Raw genomic sequence first — 24,226 nt, 5'->3', positions numbered from 1 at the left:
GTGAATACACTTTATTTTTTGTAAAAAAAAAAAGGTCTACTAATCCTTGCCCTAGATAATCTCATTTGGTCTTATCACTTTATATACTACCTATATATTGATGACTTCCAAATTTGTCTAGTCCTAACCCTCCTTCCCTCATGAACTACAGATTTGTATACCCAACTATATGTACCATAAAAGTACTTGGAGCTCTGATAGGTATCTCAAACTTAAAATGTCTAAAATTATACTTGTGATTTTCTACCTAATCCCACTTCTTCCATTTTATATAAATAAAACGATACTATTTATGTAGATGCTTAGGTGAAACACCTAAAGTCATCCATATTACCTCATAGCCCCATCTAATCCATCACCAAGGCCTAAGACACTTATCTATAAAATACACCCAATATCTCAGTACTTCTCATTACCTTAACTGCTATTACCTTGGTCCAATTTTGTCTTCTCTCCCCAAAAGTACTAAAATATTCTCCTACCTGGAAACTCTTGTTTCTAATATACTCTTAGAACAGCCGGATAAGTCATATTATTCCCCTGCTCAACAGCTATCCAACAGTAGAAGACTTATATTTTCCCCATGACTTTTTATATATGTATTACTTTGCCCTACCTACAGTTCTAACTTCATTACTAATTTTCTCACTCCATCCCATCTTCTCGTTCTTAATCTTACCTACTTATTCTAATCTTTGAACTGCTGTTTCCTCTGCTTGAAATGCTCTTCCCCTAGTTGTCACCATGGCTTACTCCTTTACATACCTGAGCTAAAATGACTGCCTCAAAGCCAACTTGCTTAGTTAACACTCTTCACATCTCAGCTTAGATATTATTTCTATTGAGAAGCCCTGACATCCCAAATCTGGTGCCCTTGTTAAGTACAGCCCACTCTACTATACTGCTTGTTTTGAAAACACAAATTGTTCCAATGTAACTGATATATTAGAAAATACTAGGTGAATGAACAAAACTGTACCAGGTGAACCAAGCTGCATAGGAATCCACAAAACGCACACAGACCTCCCCCAAACATCTTCACAATGACCTCAGATCACCATATGTTCTGAGCCCCACCATCTTCGTCTGCTGTTAACAACTTCCTGTCTGAATTTAGATAATCCTCTTCCAACCACTTCCTGAAGTTTTTGAGTATGTGCCTCTAACCACATTTTCCCATAAGCTCTGTGGTTTTTATTACATGACTAGAGGCCCGGTGCACGAAATTCATGCACTCGCATGGGGGGGGGGGCCATCCCTCAGCCTGGCCTGTGTCCTCTCACAGTCCGGGAGCCCTTGGGGGATGTCTGACTGCCAGCTTAGGCTCACTCCCTAAGCTGGTAGTCAGACATCCTTAGCGCTGCCACGGAGGCACGAGAGGCTCCAGCCACCGCCGCTGTGCTCACCAGCTGTGAGCCTGGCTTCTGGCTGAGCAGCGCTCCCCCTGTGGGAGCCCACTGACCACCAGGGGGCAGCTCCTGCACTGAGCGTCTGCCCCCTGGTGGTCAGTGCGCATCACAGCAACCGGTCTTTCTGCCATTTGGTTGATTTGCATATTAGCCTTTTATTATATAGGATGTTGCATAGCACAGTGAATTTGAGGAAAAGACGTTATATTACAACAAAACTCACTATAATTTCACCATACCCAACATTTAGTACCATAATACTTAATCAAATACTATGTATTACCAATGTTAGATTACTTGTTTCTTCTCCTAGATCAGTGCTATTCAAAACAACTTTGTGATGAAGGGAATATTCTTTTTGTGATGTCCAAAATGGAAGCCACTATGCACAAGTGGCTCTTGAGAATTTGAAGTGGATAATGCAACTGAGAAAATGAATTTTTAACTTGAATTAAATTTAAACAGCTACATGCAGCTAGGGGCTACATATTAGACAGGGCAATTCTAAATCTGTACTCCAAAAATCAAGCCCAGCTTTTATTTTCTCACATTTCGTTTTCTAAAGTAGCTGGTTGAAGGCAAACAGAAATGGGAAAAATATTGTAAAGACTGGATGTATGTATAATGCTCTATTAAAATCTATTTCTATAACAACAATAGCTACCATTTATACACTTACTCTGTGCTAGGCACTGAGATAAGAATTTTAATACTACCATTATTCTCTCATTCAATCCTCATAACAACATTATCAAGTGACTATTGCTAAACACACTTTACATGTAAGGAAATGAGGGCTCACAAAGTTTAATGATTCCCGTAGCATGCCCTCTCACATCTGCTATTACAGTGATTCCTCTGCCTCTAATCTTGCCTGATACAGTGAATCATTTTACATATCAATATTAGAGTGTTCTTTCAAATAAATAACATTTCTGATCATTCTCCTCCATCCCTCCCAGGCACGCTCTTATATACCCTTAATTTCTTTTAGCCACCCAGTATAAGGTAGGGAGCCCAGAATCCTATATGCTATTATTCTATATAATAAAACCCTAATAAGCAAACTGACCGAATGGCAGAAAGACTGGCAGAATGACTGGTCGCTATGATGCTCTCTGACCACCCAGGGGCAGACGCTAAACGCAGGAGGCTGCAGGCCCCGACCAGCGTCGTCGATGGAGGGCAGGGTTGGCGAGTGGACGGTGCCAGGCCGCCAGCCAAGGCAGGTGCCAGTGGGGGCCCCTGATTACCCCGCCGGTCACCCTGCATAGGGAGGTGATCGGTGGTGGTGGCTGTGGGCAGGGTCGGTGAGCTGGAGGCGTCAGACCAGCTAAGGCAGATGCCAGTGGACTTCCCTGCCCCCGATCACCCTGCCAGTCACCCCACAGATAGGTCATGATTGCCGGCCAGGCCTAGGGACCCTAGCCATGCACCAGGCCTCTAGTCTCTTCATTACAACCCTTTAGGGAGATCTTTGTAAGGCAATATAAAAATTACTGACCTACAGAGTTCTCATTATCAGACCTGTGCCCTTCCTAGTCTATCTCTTATGATTGCTTTCTCTCCTCCTTTGGGATTACCACTATAGTATGCTCTATCTTCAGTACCTGCCACTTCTTTGTCAAATAGCTACTCCTATTCACAAACCAGCCATAGATTCTTTTATTTATTCATCAAACAGTGCTACCAAGTGCCAGGCTCTACTCAGGTTGCTGAGGATATATTGGCAAGCAATGCTATTTTAGAGTGTCATGTCTTTTAGAAATGGTATTTTCATAAGGCGATTACAGACCCTCTTACTATCTATAAGCCAACTACTATTCCAATTCCCACCAACATTCCAATTTTTATATTTCATAAAATTATATTACATTTCAAAATGGCTATTTTAATATTTTTACTTTTCAGAAACAAAATAAAACAAACTCAAACATACCCCTTCTTCAGACAAACAAGCAAGACGATCTATGAGTTCAGGGTTAGCAGTTAGGCTCTTTACATATTCTTCACCTGAAAAATAAGTTTTATAGTTCTTGATAAATTCAACTGTTTTTTGCTTATTTGTTTTTTCTTAGATATGGAAGAACATCAATCATCTTTTTGGGGGGTGAGAAGGAAGTCCATATCTGTTGATGTGATCATGCCCACATCAGTGAGTGAAGACAGTGGGTCAAGCCTATCTATGAGCTTTTATTGCTAAGCCAATTCCAAACAGTGATGGGGAAATTAGCCCCTGGGCAACAGAACACACTGAGCTTAGAAATGCAGAGAAATTTAAAAATGCAAAAATAGCCCTAACCGGTTTGGCTCAGTGGATAGAGCGTCGGCCTTCGGACTGAAGGGTCCCAGGTTCAATTCCGGTCAAGGGCATGTGCCATGGTTGCGGGCACATCCCCAGTGGGGGGTGTGCAGGAGGCAGCTGACCGATGTTTCTCTCTCATCGATGTTTCTAACTCAGACTCTATCCCTCTCCCTTCCTCTCTGTAAAAAAATCAATAAAATATATATTTTTTAAAATATGCAAAAATATCACGAGGTACTAAAAGACTATGAAAATAAAATACAGCCAAGTGAATTTCTAACCATGGGCCTGATGATAACTTTTATATACATTTGAAACATGAATTAACAGTTTCTACATTTAGACTTACAAGTGAAAGCTGGTATTCCTTCTTCTATGGCTTTCTCTTTGTTTTTCCTGTCATTTGTTATTAAGATGACTTGCAGTTCATTCTCTGCTGACATTTTCTTCAAATGTTCATTGTACCATTTTGCTGCTACTCTAATGGCTCTATCATTCCTGTCATTAGAATTTTCTCCCTGTTTTTGTTCTATGTAAGTTTCTCTAAATGTAAAGGAAAGAAAAATTATTTTAAAAAAGAAATGAAAATCAATAAAAATAAGCATATGTAAAAACTATTAGGATATAAATGCTTAATAAGCACTAAACTTAAAAGTCAAGGGTATATCTTTTTCTCTTGAGTATAATTCAGATTTATAACTCAGAGAGGAAATAAATAGGATCCTTATAGTTAAGTTTCTAAGACAACAATTGCTTAGAAAAAGAAAATCATGTTATTAATGGAATGATTAAAAGGCTAATTTTATTTCACCAGAAGGAAAATCAAGATCAGAATTTATACTCAGGTTAGAACATCAAATAAGTAATGGTTTGTTGGAAAAAACTATAATAAAACTTTGCAGGTCTGATAGTGAGATTTCATTTGAACTGTAGGTTAACAGTAATTCCTAAAAGCTATAAAATAGTACAATTACATAATTTATTATATCATTCTATAAATATATAATGAATGTAAATTATCCATGATAAACACACTAGTAATGCCAGAGGCTACCTAGAGAATAAAAGACCAGATACAGATATGATTGAAAATTTCCTTTCTAAGACTATTTACTCTGAACTCCCAAACATTTCAGCATACTCATCATTTACTTGAATCTATTTTACAAGCCAAATTTAAGTACAATAACAAAACTCAGTACAGTAACTTCTAGTGCTTAAAAATAATAGATTCAATTTAAAAATTTTAGACTTATTTATAATAGTTTTTAGAATTATTTTATTCACCATTTACACCTTTAAGTGTAACAATCAATGACACTGTTGTAAATTTCTGAATTGGTTTTAGCATGACTTGAGGAAAAGAACCTTAGATGATATTTACCTAAGTGTCCTAAGATCTAAGATTTTTCCTGTTAACCCCAGTATTGCTAAACTCTATTCACTGCACTTAAGTTAACAAAATAACCACTGATTAGGGATCTGATGACCATGCTCCACAGAAACTTGGTCTTTCTCCACTGAAAAACAACATTTCTACTTCTAGATTTCAGCTAGGAAGAAGATGGCTACAAGTGTTTTACTGATGTTCTTTTTAAAGAAAGTCTGGCTTTTTAAAATGTTTTTTTTTAAATTGATTTCAGAGAGAGGATGGGAGAGGGAGAAAGGGACAGAAACATCAATAATGAAAAAGATCATTGATCGGCTGCCTCCTGCACGCCCCCTATTGGGGATTGGGCCTGCAACCGGGACTTGTGCTCTGACCTCTGACCGGGAATTGAACGATGACCTCCAGATTCATGAGTCTCAACCACTGAACATTGGCTGGGCAGATGTTCTTTACAAGAACAATTTTTTTTTTAAGCTTGGGATATAAGAATAAAGAAAAAAACCGAGAAACTAACTTTTTAATTTGCATATTCCAATGGGATTTCATTACCAAATCTACCAGCTAATCCAGTGGTCCAAATGGGGGTGATTTTGCCCCCTGTGAACATTTGACAATGTCTGGAAACATTTGGGTTGTTACAACTCTGTGGATGAGGAGGAAGGTTGCTACTGGCTTCTAATGGGCAGAGGCCAGGGATGCTGCTAAACATCCTATAACACAGGAAGACAGCCCACCCACAGCAAAGCATTATCCAGCTCAAAATGCCAGCCGTGCCAAGGTTCAGAAGCCCTAACCTAACCTAATAAAAGCATACTAAGACGCATCACAGATTTATGTAACATACATCGTGACATCTCTTTTCGAAGATCACCCGTTATGTTCAAACACAGGTCATGAATTCGAAACATAACAGAGAATTCTATACTTGAACCATATCTTCTTCAATGTGATCAGTTATAAGGTATTAGTTTAACTGTAAAAGCCCATGAAGAATAAAGCTGCTTTATATTTAAAACCTCCTTCACAAACTTACACTTTTTTAACCTATGCTGTCTAGTCATATAACATGGTATTCCAGGAACCTAGGCAAATTTTACCTGCCATCATTCTACTGCTGGACTCATACTAAAACCAATTCAAAATGAAAACATTTTAGAAATAAAAGTACCTGCTATAGCACAGGAGCAGGGGACCCTGGTTCTAGGTTTGATGCAATCAGTGCTTAGGGGACCTTAATTAGGTCTGCTTAGCATTACCTTCTGTACAGCTGTGTGAGAACCAAATAAAATTCCTGTGAGTACAAACCCTATCAGAGAGCTTCTGGCATCACACATGACTGACAGGAGCCCTCCTCCACATGCAGATACTTCTGTGGTTTTCTGATAATTACCATAATTTTCCTCCTACCTATGGTGCTCGTTGGTGAACGTATAGAAATGCTTCTCCTGGTTACTAGTCAAATCTCGGATTCGTTTATATACCGGGGCACTGCGGTTTCTCACTTCTTGCAGAACTGTTTGTAGTACAATTACATTCCTGATGGCAGGGTCCTCAAGAACATCAATCTTAAAGAAAAGAAGCAGAAAAAAGAAAAATTAATTTTCCTATGTTCATTCGTAAATTGTTTGTCGAAAATAAAACGCCATGGGTGTAAAAAACAAAACAAAACAGTAACGATGGGCTGGCCGGGTGGCTCCGTGGTTGGAGCCTCCGGGTCCCCCAAAAGGTTGCGTTTCCGATTTCCGGTCAGGGAACATCCCTAAGGTTGCGGGTTCGATCCTGCGGGCGCGGGGGCGAGGCAACCGCTGGATATTTCTCTCTCACATCAATGGTTCCCTCTTTCTCTAAAAATAAATGACACATAACCTCCGGTGAGGACTAACACACACACACACACAATGCATGTTAAGGTATGGAGAGATTTTGCTATAGAAAGCCCTTGGACATGTAAAAGCACAGGTAAACAGACTAATTCTAAAACTTCGCAGAACTAAGTCCATTAATGAAGAAATACGTCGGCCCACATATTTTCGTTAGTAGGCACTTACAAGCTGCCTGGGGGTCGCAGGCTGGAGGCCACAGAAGCCAAGTCCCCGGCCTCTAGACAGTTACAATCTAAGGCAGAAGAGACACCAGGAGTTAGAAAAGTAACGTATGTAAAGTCCTTATGATCCCAAGAACTCAAAAACACCACCTACAAGGACGAGAAGCTCGTCCTGGGGGTCAGGAGGCATGCGTCCCCGTGGTCTGCCTCTGCCTGAGCGCGTGATGCTGCGCGAGACCGACCTCCTCCGGCTCAGTTTCCCTGTCTGTCACACCCCTTTCCTGGCCGGGCCGCGGGGACCAGGCTCGCCCGCCCACGCACCTGGTGCAGCAGCACGTTGGTGTCAGGCAGCAGGTAGTGAGGCTGCGGGCAGAGGCTGCTCGCGGGGTCCAGGGGCTGCGGCTCGAGGACCGGCCCCTCGTGCGCCCCGCCGCAGGCCGCGCACCCCGGCGCCCCGCAGCCGATGTCATCCCGCAGGTAGTGCTCGCGCACGATCTTCATCACGCCGCCCGCCCGGGTCTTCTTTAAGAAAGTCTTAGACTTCAGCATCTTGCCTCGCGGCGCGGAATCCCGACGGCTACCGCGCTCTTCCGGCGACCGGAGTCAGTTCGGAGCCCCGTCGCACGACTATCCCTTACCCGGAGGTTCGCGCCTTCCCGTTCCTAGACACTAGCGAACACTTCTCGCGGGAAAACGTCGAGATTGATGCTGGTTGGCTCTCCGAGGGCTACGGGGATTGGGCAAAAGCGAGGAGCCAGGGAGGAGGGGCGGATCTCGGAGCCATTTCCGCCCACGATGTGGGCGTGGCCCGCCTCTGGACTCCAGCTCCCAGCATGCGTTGCTTCCGGCGCCTGGGCGGATCCCGGCCAAGTTCCGGCGGCTTGGGCGTTTGCAGACTGGCGCTTCCACGGTCCTCTTCTGGGCGCCCAAATGGTTGTCTTGGTTACGAGTCCCAACGGTCCCCCACCTGAAATTCACTTTTGAGGTGCTGCAACCTGAGCGTCTGATTGAAGACACCTCCAGCTCCCGGCAGTGGCGGCTGGTCCAGCCTTCGACGGGGAGTAATTGAAGCTTTCGAGGTAGCTCTCGGCTATCCCATACCCGCGGGGGGCGGGGGACAGGAATCCCCCGATGCTGCCAAGTTTGGGTTTTCTTCGCCCCGCATGTGTGGGCAGTATCAGTCCCTGATCCTTTGAGACCCTGGTGGTGTTGCCCGTTTTGATTTCATCCAGTTCTTACCCTTTGCCCTTTAAAAAGGAGGGAAGCCGATTCAGCCAAAGTGCTTGCCATTTCCCCTCCATACACACAGCCTTGGGTTAGAAAAACTGTTATCAGCAATACCGTAAACAATTCATTATATCGTGTAGTATTAAAATAGAGGAGTTGTTCAGTTCTTCTGGAAGGGTAAGAAGTTCGATTTAGAATTCTTGAGTGTTTCTCTTCTACCCTCTTGTTTTCATCTGCTATCTGCATGCCTATGAAAAATGCTTTTATGTCACTGCTGCCCCTCTTTAAAAATCTTCAGTGGTGCCTCATTGCCTGCAGAATAGATTTCTAACGCATTTGACATTCAAGGTCCTCCACAGCCTGGATTATTAAGGCTGTGTGTGTGTTCGGTGGATGAAGGAGTCACTAACTACTCGGATTCACAAAGACTCGACCCCAGCCTGACCCCTCTCTCTCCCGTTGTCTTTACACTTTCACCACCTCTCCACCAATCTTAACACTTGCATGCTTTCCCCTTCTTCCTACTCCTCCCCAAATCCTCCAAGATTCTATCTTCTATCTTTGTATAACCTTCCCCTGACCAACTCGGAAGTGATCTCTCTAATAGTGAACATGTGCTGCTTTTATTGGTAGCATTAGAGCTCTATCCTTTGTCTCCTACATATTTCTTTGTCTCCTCCGACTATTCCTGCGCCCAGGAACTGGGTTTCTTATTCATCCAAGTGCCTGAGTTCATAATAGGATTCAATGAGTTTGATTTAATGTGTTCGACCTGAGCAATAATTTACTAATGTGTCCTAGATTTGGGGTCCTCAGATTGACTTGGGGAATCCTTAGGGTCTCTGTAATATGCTTTCCACAGAGAATGTTTGAGTACATTTAACTTGATATTTTTTAACCTACAGAAAACTGAAATAGAATTGGAGAAGAAAACTGATCCATAATAATGTCTCGAAAAATTGCCAAGGCATCAAAAACAGTGAATGTCTCCAGCTCTCTGGAATCTGAAGATATTAGTTTAGAAACAACAGTTCCTACAGATGACATTTCCTCATCAGAAGAAAGAGATGGTAAAATCAAAATCACCAGGCAGCTAATTGAACGAAAAGAACTACTTCATAATATTCAGTTACTGAAAATAGAGCTATCCCAAAAAAATATGATGATTGACAATTTGAAAGTAGATTATCTTACAAAGGTAAGATCAGCTGTAAAGTTTGTATTGTTTTTAAGCTGCAGGTAAATAAGAATTAAATTTATATGTATATGCCCAGAATTTGAAATTATAAATTTATCCTGTCAGGAAAGTAATTATATTTTCTTTCATAGCTTTAAAACACTGGTTTTAGAAGGGTGTGTGTGAATATTTCTGTGTATCGAAAAGTACTGAAAGAAGAGGTGACTTAAAGGTGGGCAGGGATGAATTGCTACTGTAGACTCCATTTTTTAAATCTAGCATGTGTGAGATATGTTTTCTTACGTGTTTTTTTCTAGCCAAGTTTTCTGCTTTATTGAGAACTAACCCTGATGTGACTAGTTTGATAGGGAAGAATCAAGATCATAATTATTGGATCTATATAGTTCTCTACTGTGGAGATTAGGTTTCTTCGGTATTTTTCTATTTGATAGTTACTATATTTGTCTTTTAATTTGATAGTTACTGTATTATGGCAACAAGTGTAAATTCAGTTACCATAGTCTTTAACAAGTGGTGTTTGCCAAATAAGAAGGTATGTGCCCTTGACCGGGAATCAAACCTGGGACCCTTCAATCTGAGGGCTGACGCTCTAACCATTGAGTAAAACTGGCTAGGGCAGCAATGTCTACTTTAGATAGGAGTCACAGACCTTTTCTGTAAAGGGCCGGAATGTATATGTATATATATAATTGTTGTTAATCCTCACCCGAGGATAGTTTTCCATTGATTTTTAGAGAGAGTGGAAGGCAGGGGGAGAGACACAGAGAGAAACATCTATATGAGAAAGACACATTGTTTGATTGCCTCCCATACACACCTTGACCAGGGCAGGGGATCAAACCTGCAACAAGACACATTCTCTTGACTGGAATTGAACCTGGGACCCTTCAGTCCAAGGGCCAACACTCTATCCACTGATCCAAACAGGCTAAGGCCAGAAATTAAATATTTCATGCTTTGCATGCCACATATGGTCTAGCACATATTTTTCTTTGTTGTTTTTTTTTTAATCAACACTTTACAAATTAAAAACCCATTCTTAGCTCAAGGGCTGTACAAAAACAGGACATGGACTGGATATGAGCCCATCACCATTGTTTAACCCTTGCTTTATTTTAGATTATGTAGTCAGAGAAGCCATTGGCAGATTTTAGGCAATTGGAGTTACATATCCTGATTTTGTATTCAAAATAGCACTGAATTAATAAACTAAGGGCAGATAACATAGAAGCAAAAGATAGTAATTAGGCTGTTGCCTTATGTAAGACTCCTAAGTTTTTGGCTTCATCACCTGATGCCATTTACTGAGAAATCAAAGCCTGGGAGAACACAGATCTGGGAGGTAAAATATAAGTTCTGTTTTGAGCATGCTAAATTTTAGATTCCAGTTAGACTCATAATTGGAATTGTCAGTAGGAGTTTAGGAAAGAGTCCATGACTAGGTGTGTGTGTGTGCATGTATGTAATATGCATTAGTATATAGATGGCACTTAAGGTCATGGGGTTGGATGACATTTCCTAGGGAGAGCAAAGGGCCCCAAATGCAGCAAACTTGAGAAACTTGAAAGTGCACAGAGTTAGGAGGAAAACCCAAGAGGATTACCAAGGAAGCCAAAAGAGGATGGAGCAGTCAGCTCTATCAAATCATGCTGTGGGGTACGATAAATATGTAGAAATAGTCATTGGACTGGGCATTATGGAGGTGATTCATAATTTTGACAAGAATAGTTTTACTGGAATAATATGGGACAAAAACAGTGAGGGAGAACTTGCCATATCAAAGGTGGCTCATGTTTTTTGCTTTGGAGATTAAGGAAATGCAAGAGGGATATAAGACTAGGTAAGGTTAATGACTAGTTTCATTTCGGTCAATTGAAGATGGGTAGTAATCAGATATCTATATCTATATATATAAATCTATATATATAAAAGGCTAAGCGACCAACCGTCCATCCGTCCGACTGTCCAACTGACTGACTGGCTGGTACGTATAACACGCACTGGCAATTTAAAAATAAACGTTGACTTGCGCATGTGCAATACATATAATGCTCTCACTGGTGCCAATCACACGCGTGTGTTTCGATCTGTCATTGTTGATCGTGCATTTGGTTGTTTTTGTTGACATTCTGAAGCTGAAAGAAAGCGGCATCATCGACAGAATATGTCTGAAGACCAGCTATTAAAACAGCTGTCCCCATCTGACACTGGCCTCCCGTTTAAATTAATTCGAAGACAGTTTTCCGTGATGCCAGCATTTGCGATAACTATTAATAAATCACAAGGACAAACTCTAGACAGAGTAGGAACATTCCTACCTGAACCTGTTTTCGGACATGGTCAGTTATATGTTGCTTTCTCTCGAGTTCGAAGAGTGTGTGACCTTAAAGTTAAAGTTGTAAATACTTCATCACAAGAGAAATTAGTCAAGCACTCTGAAAGTGTTTTTACTCTTGATGTGGTATACAGGGAGATATTAGAATAAGTTTAATCAATTTATCAGTCATTGTTTTTATCAATGTTGTTTTTATATCATGGTTTTGTTTTTATATGTTTTTTATAGCATGTCTTTGTTATATCATGTTATTGTTTATTAACCAATTTACATATTATTTTCATATACATTTTACTAATTTTCTATTATCAAGAAAGGGTGAGTAGCGATATTAAAATATTTCTTATAATTAACGTCCTTTCAATGTGCACAAATCTGTGTACTGGGCTACTAGTATGAGAATAAAGTACAAATGAAGGGTCTGGCTTGGAAATAATTATCTGGATGAGACATCAACATAAAATCCCAGTTGTCAATAGGCTTCTATTCAGAGTAGGTTAAGGGGGAAAAATAGTCTTAATAACACCTGGCAAAAAAGAACATTTATGGCAGCAGTTTTAAACCACAGTTTAAAAATAATTTGGATGAACAGACTACAGTTTGTGGACACAACTACTGCAAAAACACCCTTTATCTCAGTGGTTCTCAACCTTCCTAGTGCCGCGACCCTTTAATACAGTTCCTCATGTTGTGGTGACCCCCAATTTCATTGATACAAATTGAACATAATTAAAGCATAGTGATTAATCACAAAAACAATATGTAATTATATGTGTGTTTTCCGATGGTCTTAGGTGACCCCTGTGAAAGGGTCGTTCGACCCCCAAAGGGGTCGCGACCCACAGGTTGAGAACCACTGCTCTATTTAAAAGTGTATTTCTTTTAAGTGCTTTTTAATAATAATTTGAAAGATTACCAAATAATTTACCTTTTCTTCTTTATTAAGATTGAAGAATTGGAGGAGAAACTTAATGATGCACTTCACCAGAAGCAGGTACTAACTTTGAGATTAGACAACCAATTGACATTTCAGCAGAAGGATACCAGGTAAGTTTTTAAGATGCATCAATACCTACTTAGCAGTTAAAAGTAATGTCATTACCTGTTCATGCATGTGATTATAAGCTAAAATAGAGAAATTTTAAGTCACAGTTGATAACAGTTTTACATACAGAACAACAAAAAAGTAGGTTATTTGATACAGTCCACAAAATAAAAAAAGTCAAAATTCAACATTTATTCAACAAACATTGCCAATGTAAGTGAACCATAAGTGACAATGGGAGCTCTCTAAACTGATCGCCACTTTACCTGCTGTCTTGATTAACCTTTTTTCATTTTCTCTGCAAAACATACTGATTGATTTTCATGGCCCTTTGAACTCTTCTGGCATAAAGTGTCTCTTTTTGCCTGCATACTTTCTCCAGCTCAATTATCTGCTTACCAAGAATCCATTGTGTTTACTCACAAATATGCCTATGCCAGTTGTATTTATTATACTTGTGTAACTTAATTACAATTATGTAAACAAATATGAGTACAAAAAAAGATGTTTCTTTTTTATAAAAACTACGATTAATTCTGTGGAAACATTCAATAAAAAGGAGTGACTAACAAAAAATCATCAAAGAAAGAGTAAACAAAACAGATTTAGAAATTGGGAGGCAAAAATTAAATCCATAAAAAGTATCCTCTCAATTTCTTCCCAAGTGTCTTTTAAGGTCTCTTGCCACGGTAAAGAAATTGAACTAGGAAATTATGAACAATGATTTACACACATACATACAAAAAACATACATCCATATTTTTAAAAATCTGGCATCTATGTAAAAAATTTGAAGGTGAATGTTTATTTCTATATTTTAATTAGAGGTAAATGTGTAAATTAGGTATTTTTTCCCTTTATAACATTTCACTCTCTAGCTGATATTTAAAAAAAGTTATCTGACTTAATTTATTAGCCACTATTATTAGTGGCTCTCAAACTTTAGATGCATCAGAACCATCCGGAAGTCTTGTTAGGAAACATTGTTGGGTCCCATCCTCAGGTTCTGATTTGGGTTGGCATCCAGCAAATTTCCAATTCTGCTAAGTTCCCAGGTGATGCTGCTGGTTCAGGGTAATACTTTGAAACACTTTGAAAACCACTGCATTCAGTAATAGGATTCCTATTCTAATACTTTAGAAATTTATCAGATTGAATGATGGTGAGAGTGCAGTTAGGAGGCTATTGTGATAATCCTCTTGATCACTGATGGGAGTAAAAAGTATATGGATTCTGAATATATTGAAGGGAAAGCTGATAAAATGCCTTAATGAATTAGATGTAGGATTTAAGAGAAAATGTGGAGCCAAGGATTGTGCCAACATCTTTGGCCTGAGTAAATGAAAGAATGGAGTGGCTAACAGTTTTGACCAAAAAACAACAACAACACAGTGGAACAGGATTGTGAATAAAAAGCAGGAGTTCATTTTGGACATATTAAGTTAGAGTTATCTAATTAAAAATCCATTGGAATTGTATGAAAAGTCTGGTCTGCACATAAAAATCTGGGAGTCATTAGTGTATAAACAGTATTTTAGTCATGAGATTGGATTAATTCTCCAAGGGAGGACCAGGTACTCCAGAATTAATATAAACCAAACAAGAAGACTGAAAAACACCATCAGTAAAAGGAGAAAAATTAAGAAATTAGGGAAGACAGGCAAAGAAAGTGTATAAGAAAAGAGAGATTAGTTGTATTGTGTTATCATTAGGTTAGGGATGAAAAGAACTGAAAATTGACCATTAGCAATGTAGATGTCATTGGTAACATTGAAATTTTGGTGTGAATGAAGGAGGGGGTTGAAAACCTGACTGACACGGGTTTAATAAAAGCATTGGAGACGGCCTCTTGCAAAGTGCGTGCAAACCTGACACTAGTGGCAGCTAGTATCAGTTCACATCTTGGCCTCTCCCTGATACCTCCAAGCCCAGCACAGGCGGCATCTCTAGATCACTTTGTAGCTCATACCAAGTGGCCCAAGGCAGAGCAAAGGCAGAGGCTCTTGGTTTGCACCAGAGCGCTCCCACAAGGCTCTAGAACAGGGGTGGGCAAACTTTTTGACTCGAGGGCCACAATGGGTTCTTAAACTGGACCGGAGGGCCGGAACAAAAGCATGGATGGAGTGTTTGTGTGAACTAATATAAATTCAAAGTAAACATCATTACATAAAAGGGTACGGTCTTTTTTTTTTTTTTAGTTTTATTCATTTCAAACGGGCCGGATCCGGCCCATGGGCCATAGTTTGCCCACGGCTACTCTAGAACTAACATACCTGTGGTCAGCTTCAGATCTTATCATACAAGACATGACACACATGAAGGGCAGACTTGGCAGGCACTAGAGTCCCGCCAAAGCAAATCCTGCTCCATGAGGTCATCATCTGCACAACAGCTCCTCTGCTATAGTCACAGCCAGTGTTACAGCCAATCAGCCTGAAGGTCAATCCCTCCCATTGATATGCCAACAGCAATCAAGGCTCAAGTAGAATAGGAAGGAACATAGAACCCACGCAAGCGACACATCAGGAGCATCTGGCTCCCACAGGACACCTATTACATAAGGCCACTCTAACCAAGACAAGAGACATAGCAGCTCTGCCTAATACATTAAAAAAAGGGAGGCAGCCAGAATAAGGAAACAAAGACACATGTTACCGAATGAAAGAACAAGATAGAACTCCAGAAAAGGAACTAAACAAAATGGAGACAAGCAATCTACCATATGCAGAGTTCACAACACTGGTGATAAGAATGCTCAATGAACTGAATGAGAACTTTAACAAAGAGATAAGAAACAAAAAAAGAGATAGAAAACATAAAAAATATCATGTCAGAAATGAAGAATACAGGAGAGGGAAACAACAGTAGATTAGCTGAAGCAAAGGATCAACTCAGCAATTTGGAAGATAAGGCAACAGAAAACACCCAGTCAAAATAGCAGAAAAAAAAAAGAATCCAAAAAATTTAGGATAATTTAAGGGGCCTAGGGAACAACATCAAGCATACCAACATTCACATCATAGGGGTATCAGAAAAAAGAGAGTGAACAAAATTGAAAACCTATTTGGAGAAATAATGATAGAAAGCTTCCCTAACCTGGTGAAGTAAATAGACATACAATTCCGGGAAGCACAGAGTCCCAACCATGGTGAACCCAAAGCGGCCCACACCAACACACATCATAACTAAAAGGTGCGGAGGACCAAGATGGCAGTGTAGGTAAACACGAGTACTTGCTGCCTCCCACAGACACATCAAAATCACAACTAAATTACCGAAGAACCATCATTTAGAACGACCTAAAATCTGGCTGAATGGAAGTCCTACAACTAGAGAAGTAAAGAAGAAAGCACACAGACTGGTAGGAGGAGCAGAGGCCAGAGTAGGCTGGGCCGACGCCCACGTGGGGCATGTTTCTGATCAGGAGGGATATCTAGGCTGTGGCAGCCTCCTGTGAGGAACAAGGGGTCCAAGCCCCACACCAGATTCCCAGCCCAGGTCCTAGTGCCGAGGAGAGAAGCCCCTGTAGCTTCGGGCTGTAAAAACCAGCAGGGATTGTGGCTGAGTGACATGGAGGCTGCTGGAGACCCAGGCAGTTTCTCTTAAAAAGCCAGTGCATGACTTACTGGAACTAGCTCCCTCTGAACTCCAATGCTAGGGCAACGGCTTGAGGAGGATCCAGGGACATATGGGGAGGAACTGGATTGTCTGGCATTGGGGCAAGAACTCAGGGGCGGCTTTCTCCCAGACGGGTGCTCGCAGAAGTCATTATTCTTATGCTGAGACCTCCACAGTCACAGAGCTGATGGGCAGCCATAGCTGAGTTTCCATCAGCCTGGCTCACACTGTTGGCTCTGCCCTGGTGATCCCTGAGACCCTGCCCAATCCAATTTGCAGCCCCACTCCTGTTTGCAGCAGCTTTTCCATATGAATGGCCTGTCCTGGCTCAGGCTTCTTCATACTTTTCTAAAATCTCTCAAATAAACTGCAGCTGGTGTCAGCATGCCCCATACCTATCAATAGGAAGCCCCAAGTCAGCTTGGCTTTGCCTGGGCACTTCTAAGCCCAACACAAGTAACAGCCATCTGCAAATCGCTCTGTAACTCTTGCACTGTGACCCCAGGCAGTGGCTGACTTTGCACCTCCCAGGAGGCCCCAGAACCAGTGCAGTTTCGGACCAACACACTCAAGGGGCAGACTCAGTGAGCACCAAAGCCCCACTGAAGCAAGTCCTGCTCCATAGAGGTGTCTTTTGCACAGCTGTTCTTCAACTGTAGACACATTTGGTCCTCACAGCCAGTTGGGTAGATGGATGAAAAGGGGGAAGGGATTAAGATATGAAAATTACCAGTTATAAAAATAGTCATGGGGATGTAAAGTACCACTTAGGGAATTTAGTCTCTCTCTCTCTCTCTCTCTCTCTCTCTCTCTCTCTCTCTTTCTCTCTCTCTCTCTCTCTCTCTCTCTCTCTCTCTCTCTCTCTATATATATATATATATATATATATTATGCAAAGTGTCCCCTAGGGAGTTCAACCAGGAGACCCGGAGTTCGATCGCTCACTGTAACGTGTGCTGACCACCAGTGGGCGGTATGGGGCCGGCAGTCAGGGAAGGAAGGCCCCAGCCGGCAGCCAGAAGGCCCCAATTGGCCCTGATTGCCGGCCAGGCCTAGGGACCCTACCTGTGCATGAATTTTTTGCACCAGGCCTCTAGTATTGTAATAAGCATGTATGGCATAAGTTGGCTACTAGACTTACCAGGATGATCACTCCGTAAGTTATACAAATGTCTAATCACTATGTTGTACACCTGAAACTAATATAGTACTCAATGTCAACTGTAATTGAAAAATAAAAAAATAAAAATTTTTTAAAGAAAAAATACAGTCTAGCCAGCATTGCTCAGTGGTTGAGCATTGACCTATGAACCAGGAGATCACAGTTTAATTCCTGGTCAGGGCACATGCCCGGGTTGTGGGCTCAATCCCCAATGTGGGGCTTGGAGGAGGCAGCCAAACAGTGATTTTCTCTCATTATTGATGTTTCTATTTCTCTCTCTTCCTTTCCTCTCTCTGAAATCAATAAAAATATATTTTAAAAATACAGTATGGAAAATAATAACCAGAGGCCTGCTGTTATGTGCAAGTTATAATTTTATGCTTAAAATGAAATGTAGTACAAAATGTAGTATTGAATTTTTCCAAAATATGAACTTAATAAAATAATCTGTGATTTTAGTATGTCAAGAAAAGAAAAAGAGAAGCATCAGAGGCAGTGAGCATAGACAACTTTTGAGAAGTTTTTTTCCTTGAGGGAGCAAACAAAGAGGGCATTGAAATGAGGTCAAAAGTTGTGGGGGTTTTTTGTTCATTTGTTTTAAGACAGAAATAGCAGCATATTTGAAGTTGATGGGAGTGATGTATTAGGGAGAGAAACAAATCAGATGGTCCCTTTCCTGCTCAAAATCTTTGGGTAGGCAACTAACAGTAGCAGTGTCTACTACATGTATTCTTTGAGAATGATGATTATGCGCAGATTACTGTTTTCATTACCTCATAATGTTTGAAGTATTATGGTCATTCAGTGTTACCATCTTAAAGAGGTATACCTTTTAGTACCTGGACAAAGAGAAATGAAAATTACTTTGGAACCTCAGTTCTCAAACTTAACTCATTTTGAAAAACTGTTCAAGAAGAAGCAATTCAAAATAGAATAATTTCTTCCCATTAGAAATCATGTAAGTTGAATGAATTCATTCCAGACCCCCAAATGTTTCCCTGTTTTAACCTTTCGTATATACATATATGTCTAATGTACTGTTTAACCTGTAAACACTTCTTAAATTTATCAAACCACCCCCTAGTAGCCTTAAATGAGTCACTTTCAGCTCTTGTTTCAGGTCAGCATGCTTGTTCATATATATCACTGCCTCTGAAATGTCTCTAGTTAACTGCTTTTTGTTTATTAACAACAATTTTTCTGCCTCTTTAGTTGCCTGTGATCATTTGTGAAAGAAACTTTACAACATTAGCACTCTTGATGGCCTCTTTATGTTTTAAAATTGTGCTAATTGTCCAACTTCCCAGCAACAAGAGCAAAGAAAAACCCCACAAAAATATTTACAGCATAATTTCTTGAGATGTTAACAACATGAGGTTTAGCAGTAAACTGATCCGAATTCTCTCCTTTGTAGCCTGAGACACTTTTTGTCATGCTGATGTATCATGTAGGGTTGTCAGTTGCAGAACCAAAGTTTTGTTCAACAGCCAAGACATTTTTTCCAGGAACAGCTTGGTCAAGAACTGAATTATTCGAGATAGAAAACTTTCGAGAACCGAGATTTGACTATACTTTAATGAGTAGGATTCAAAACCGAGATATAAGACTTAAATCTTAAGCAGAAAAGATGTATAGGTTTATTATTTAAATTTTTGAAATTATTCTTTTAAAAAATGTTTTTATTGAAAAAAAATTTTTGAGAGAGAGAGAGAGGAAGGGAGAGGGAGAAAGAAAGAGAAACATCAGTGTGAGAGAGAAACATTGATTCATTGCCTCGTAAGCGCCCTGACTAGAGAACGAACCTGTGACCCTTCCGTGCATGGGATGACACTAACCAGCTGAGCCACACTGGCCAAGGCTGAAATTAGAATATTAATTCTCTATTTAATAATTTATGTGGCTACACATTTTTTTTCCCTTTTTATTGAATGTCTTAGGGTGACACTGGTTAACAAAATTATACAGGTTTCAGGTGCACAATTCTACAACACATTATCTGTATGCTGTATTGTGTGTTCACCACTCTAAGTCAAGTCTCTGTCCATCACCATTTATCCTCCATACACCTCTTTCCACTCCATCTCCTCTCGGCAATGTGGCTGCACGTTTAGTAATTGATATAAAATTGTCATTTTATGTTTAACTGATTAAGTAAATAAGATTCTAGCTAGAACCAAATATACTATTTGAGCTTCTCATTTTCTAATCTTATGTCACTATAAGAAGTAAATCTTGAGTTTTTTAAGCTTGCCACAAATTATCTCTTAATAGAAAATATCAAGAACTGATGAAACAAGAAATGGAAACTATTTTATTGAGACAGAAACAACTAGAAGAGACAAATCTTCAGCTAAGAGAGAAAGCTGGAGATATTCGTCGAAACCTGCGTGACTTTGAATTGACAGAAGAACAATATATGAAACTAAAAGGTTTTCCTGAAGATCAGCTCTCTATTCCTGAATATGTATCTGTAAGTGTCTTATATCATTAAAAAAAAACACCACGTGTTTTCAGACTAACATTTGCCATTTATGTTAGCCATAACTTCTGAAGTACCCAATTATTTTATGGCCCTGATCTGAAGATGGTGAATGGTGTTCATTTCAGATCACCAAATTTTAAGGGTCTTGATCATTGATCTCCAAAGGCAAGCTCTGAAGTTAACAGCTGCATCATCTATAGAAACGAATTATTTTATCATAAACTGGTGGTTTGTAACATTCTCAGCATGAAAAATTATAGACATAACAGTTATAAGTGGTTGTGGGGGTTAGGGATAGTAGAGAAGAGGGGAATTCGTGTGATTATAAAGGGATCAAATGAGGGAGAGCTTTGTGGATCTAATTCTGGATTTTGACTGTAGCATTGGTTACACAAATCTACACGTAGGATTGATCTATGGCAATAGTTTCAATGTTTTGGTGTCAGCATCCCATACACTCTAAAAATTACTGAGTACACCAATGAGCTTTTGTTTATATGGGCTATATCTGTTAATATTTACCATATTAGAAATTAAAAAAGACATTTTTTAAACACAAGACTATATAAGCACACATTAGCCGTAAGGACGTTGATATCTTTGCACATCATGTAGCCACTGGCAGATGACATTGAACAAGCATGAGGATGAGCAAAACTGGCAAAAAATTTTAGTATTACTAGGAAAATAGATTTGATCTTATAAATTCCCTGAAAGGTTCTTAGAGTGGTGGAGTAAGGGCAGCGGTCCCCAGACTACACATTGAGAACTACTGGTTTATGATAGATAGATAGATAGATAGATAGATAGATAGATAGATGGATAGATGGATAGATGTCATTTCACTGTAATAGGCTTGAATTTTTTCATTTATAAAAGGGTTAATTATAATAACGCCTTTCTATTGAGGTAATTATGGAGAATAACTGTGATTATCTATATAAAATGCTTAGCTTAGTCCTTAGAACATAGTAAACAATAAAATATTACCTATTATTTTGCTGTAGTGGTGATTGCTACTCTTGGTTCTCATTTGGATAAGGCTTCTAGATTAATGATTTCCTACAAAATGTATTACTTTTCTGTCCAGCTTTTTATTGAAACAACTTAAATATAATGTTTCTGCCCAACATGTACTGTCCAAAACAAATATCTTAAGTGCTGTTCTTGAGGCCTTATTCATAATTGATGTCAGGCAAATTCTCCTCAGAGAATTATGAGTGGGAAGAGAGGTCTGAACTGAATGGAAGTAGTGATCTGTAAGATACCTTCCAATTCATTGTGATTGTCCCTTATATTGCAGTGGCGGCAGTACTTAGAGCTTCACTAAGAACCTAGATGTGGGCTTATCATATATTTAGGCATTGGAGATAGAGCAATACCCAAAGCAGACAAATATGTCTGCCCTCATGGAGCTTACATGTTAGTGAAGCAACCCAGGCAATAAGTTAAAAGTAAAATATTTGGAATGTTTGTCTACATGCTATAGAGAAAAGAGCAAGAATGAAGATTAGGGACGGCTGCCAGATGGGCATACTATTTGAAATCACGTTGGGGGAACCAGGGAGAGTTTTACTGATAGGGTGACATTTGATCAGAACCCTGGATGGAGGGAAAGCATGAGTCTTGCATTTATATATGGGGGAAAACAAAACTTTTTTGTCAGAGGAAACAGCAAGAGCAAAAGTCTTGAATACTTGTTGTGTTCAGGAAATAACAAGCATATAGTGTAGCAGCAATCGCCAACTGGTGGTCCGTGAGGTTCGAAAGGTTAGTGACTGCTGGTGTAGAGCAAGCATGTCAAACTTGTGGCCTGTAGGCTCCATGCCTCGTTTATTTGGCCTGTGTTAGCCTTTGCGTTTGACATGCTTGCTGTAGAGTGAGGAGTGATAGGAGATGAGGAGTAAGTAGTAACATAAGATTAGAACTGAATTGAACATTGAGATTTCAAGTATTAGTAGTCAGGTCAATTAACAACTGTCTTATTTTAGTTTTGTACAAATAAAATTTTTTTATACAGGCTCTTAATCTGAAACTCCTTAACACTTTTCTTTTATGACTTTAATATTTTACTTTTATTACTAAGGATTGAAAGTACTGTAAATTAGCACATTTTAATTTTAATTTGGGTTTAAAACCTGCTTATTTAATTTTTTTAAAGATTCGGTTCTATGAACTAATGGATCCATTAAAGAAGGAAATCTCTGAACTACAAGTGAAAAAGAATTACCTATCAGAAGAATTAACTGAAAACAAAACCCAACTGAAACAACTGACAGAGGTTAGTATGATTTTGATCACTGGTGGCAAGAGGCGCCAAGTTTTTCTATAAGGAATTCCTCAAAATTTATGATAGAAATGTAAAAGTCAATGATAGAAAAATAGGACATGGGGATGCTGACTGTTGTGATTCTTCATAAATGGTGGGAGGAAGTTAAATCATTAAGAAGTAGCCATCTTAATGATTGACAAAGTAAGTCTATGATATTGACCTGTAATCATGGTTGAACATTTTGTTGTAAACTCATTTTATTCTCAGTTCTTCATTATAGATTAGCCTTGTTTGTGATATATGAAAGGAGCTGCTATCCACTCATTGGTCGCTTTGCCTCTTCATCAAATATAGTTAGCTCTCCTAATACTTGTTCAGAGCATGTGCACTGATACTAGCATTGGCCCCAGTGATGAACATGGTGCTGTGCTCGGTGCTGGCAGCAGTGAACCCAAAAGAGAATGGTTTGCCCTTTGAGAGTTCAAATTTTAGTAGATTAGAGTTAGAACCTTGGATGAGATCTTGGCACTCTCATTTTCTGTGTGACCTTGAACAAATTATTTAATGTTTCCTACTCTGTCAAATGGAAAAAATAATACTGTTTATTTATTTCATTGAATTGCCAGTGTTTCTGTTTCAAAGTGAAAATGTGATTTTTAGCAAAGTTGCATATAAATATTTATTTTGTGTTTTACTTCGAGGACAGCTTTTACCAAAGATCTATTATTCATAAGTAAATAGCTATAATTTAATTTATATTTTGATGCTGTAATTTGCTGCACTATTAGTGCTGGACAGAATAGACTTATGTCATTAATATTGAGCCAATATTACAGGCAAAATAAAGTCTTAGCTTCCTCCTCTTATAGGAGTGATGAAGTCCTCAGGAGCAATGCCTGAGAGGCAGATGTGCCTATGTGAACACGACTATAAGGTTCTATATATTGTCGTCGTTGTTTTCCTTCTGCTAATCTGCCACATTGTGCAGTAAACTATTATGTATATTTAGAAGATAGCTTTTACTTTTTTAAAAAATTGCATGTATAGTCAAAGTAATAATGAATAAAATTAGAAGGCCTCAGTTTGGCTAACTAATATTATAGTCTTAGACAAATCTTTTAATTTCTATTGTTTCTGTAAAATGTCCAGGATGGTGGTGGTATTTGCAGTACAGGATTTATTAGAGACAAGACAAGTTAGACAAACTTTCATACTTGGTTCTGCAACACCTTGTTCTACCTCAGCATAACTGAAGGACTTTTTAGTTTTAAAAAGCTGGAGGAGTTTTCTATTCTTTTTTATATCATATCTCTTTTTTAATCACTTTAACATTTAGGGATTCTAAAAGTGGTTTCTCTTGAACAAAGGATTCCTGGGGCCACACACACACACAAAAGGCTTAAATTCTAGAATTATCATTAGCATGTGATATCTTTTTTTTTTTTTTTTTTACTTTGTGGTGAAGCAAGTCTCTCTACTCTTAAGGTCATTAATAACATTGTATCCCAGATTTTAGTTTCTTTTAACTTTGCTAACACTTTTAGTATTTTATTGACAAGGAAAGAAAATATTATTAACACTTAGTGTTCCTGAGTGTTTTTAATGCACAAATAACTCTTGAACTTAGGAGCAGTTTTGTTTGTGAACCTGTATTAGTTAGGGTTCTCCAGAGAAACAACTAGCAGGATATCTATAGATGTAGATATAGATATAGATATAGATATAGATATAGATATAGA

The 24,226-nt window shown here is 39.3% G+C and overlaps 2 protein-coding genes across 9 annotated transcripts in view; one reads left to right on the top strand and one right to left on the bottom strand.

Moving 5' to 3' along the window:
• Window positions 1–7,812, bottom strand: part of DIS3 (DIS3 homolog, exosome endoribonuclease and 3'-5' exoribonuclease) — a 37,575-nt gene extending 29,763 nt beyond the window's left edge. For 2 of the 4 annotated variants that reach the window (XM_036301807.1, XM_036301806.1), the window contains exons 1-4: window positions 7,470–7,812; window positions 6,512–6,669; window positions 4,064–4,257; window positions 3,349–3,422 (exon numbers count right to left, since the gene is read on the bottom strand). In XM_036301807.1, the coding sequence (XP_036157700.1) occupies window positions 3,349–3,422; window positions 4,064–4,257; window positions 6,512–6,669; window positions 7,470–7,697 (654 nt within the window). In that variant the 5' untranslated portion in view covers window positions 7,698–7,812. Of the gene's footprint in view, window positions 1–3,348; window positions 3,423–4,063; window positions 4,258–6,494; window positions 6,670–7,152; window positions 7,220–7,469 lie in introns of those variants that run through there. The other 2 variants (XM_036301808.1, XM_036301809.1) reach the window with 2 other exon arrangements.
• A 276-nt stretch (window positions 7,813–8,088) lies between these two features.
• Window positions 8,089–24,226, top strand: part of PIBF1 (progesterone immunomodulatory binding factor 1) — a 235,728-nt gene continuing 219,590 nt past the window's right edge. For all 5 annotated transcript variants that reach the window (XR_004966411.1, XM_036301811.1, XM_036301812.1 and 2 more), the window contains exons 1-5: window positions 8,089–8,227; window positions 9,281–9,573; window positions 12,855–12,955; window positions 20,005–20,203; window positions 22,377–22,496. Coding sequence is in view for 4 of the 5 variants with exons in the window: in XM_036301811.1 (XP_036157704.1) it covers window positions 9,322–9,573; window positions 12,855–12,955; window positions 20,005–20,203; window positions 22,377–22,496 (672 nt within the window). In the remaining variant the exon portion in view is untranslated. The remainder of the gene's footprint in view (window positions 8,228–9,280; window positions 9,574–12,854; window positions 12,956–20,004; window positions 20,204–22,376; window positions 22,497–24,226) is intronic.

The sequence above is a fragment of the Myotis myotis genome, unplaced genomic scaffold, assembly GCF_014108235.1.
Source record: "Myotis myotis isolate mMyoMyo1 unplaced genomic scaffold, mMyoMyo1.p scaffold_m19_p_3, whole genome shotgun sequence".
Lineage (NCBI taxonomy): Eukaryota > Metazoa > Chordata > Mammalia > Chiroptera > Vespertilionidae > Myotis > Myotis myotis.
Note: the sequence above shows the minus strand (reverse complement) of the source record. Positions and strands in the feature narration are given on the sequence as shown.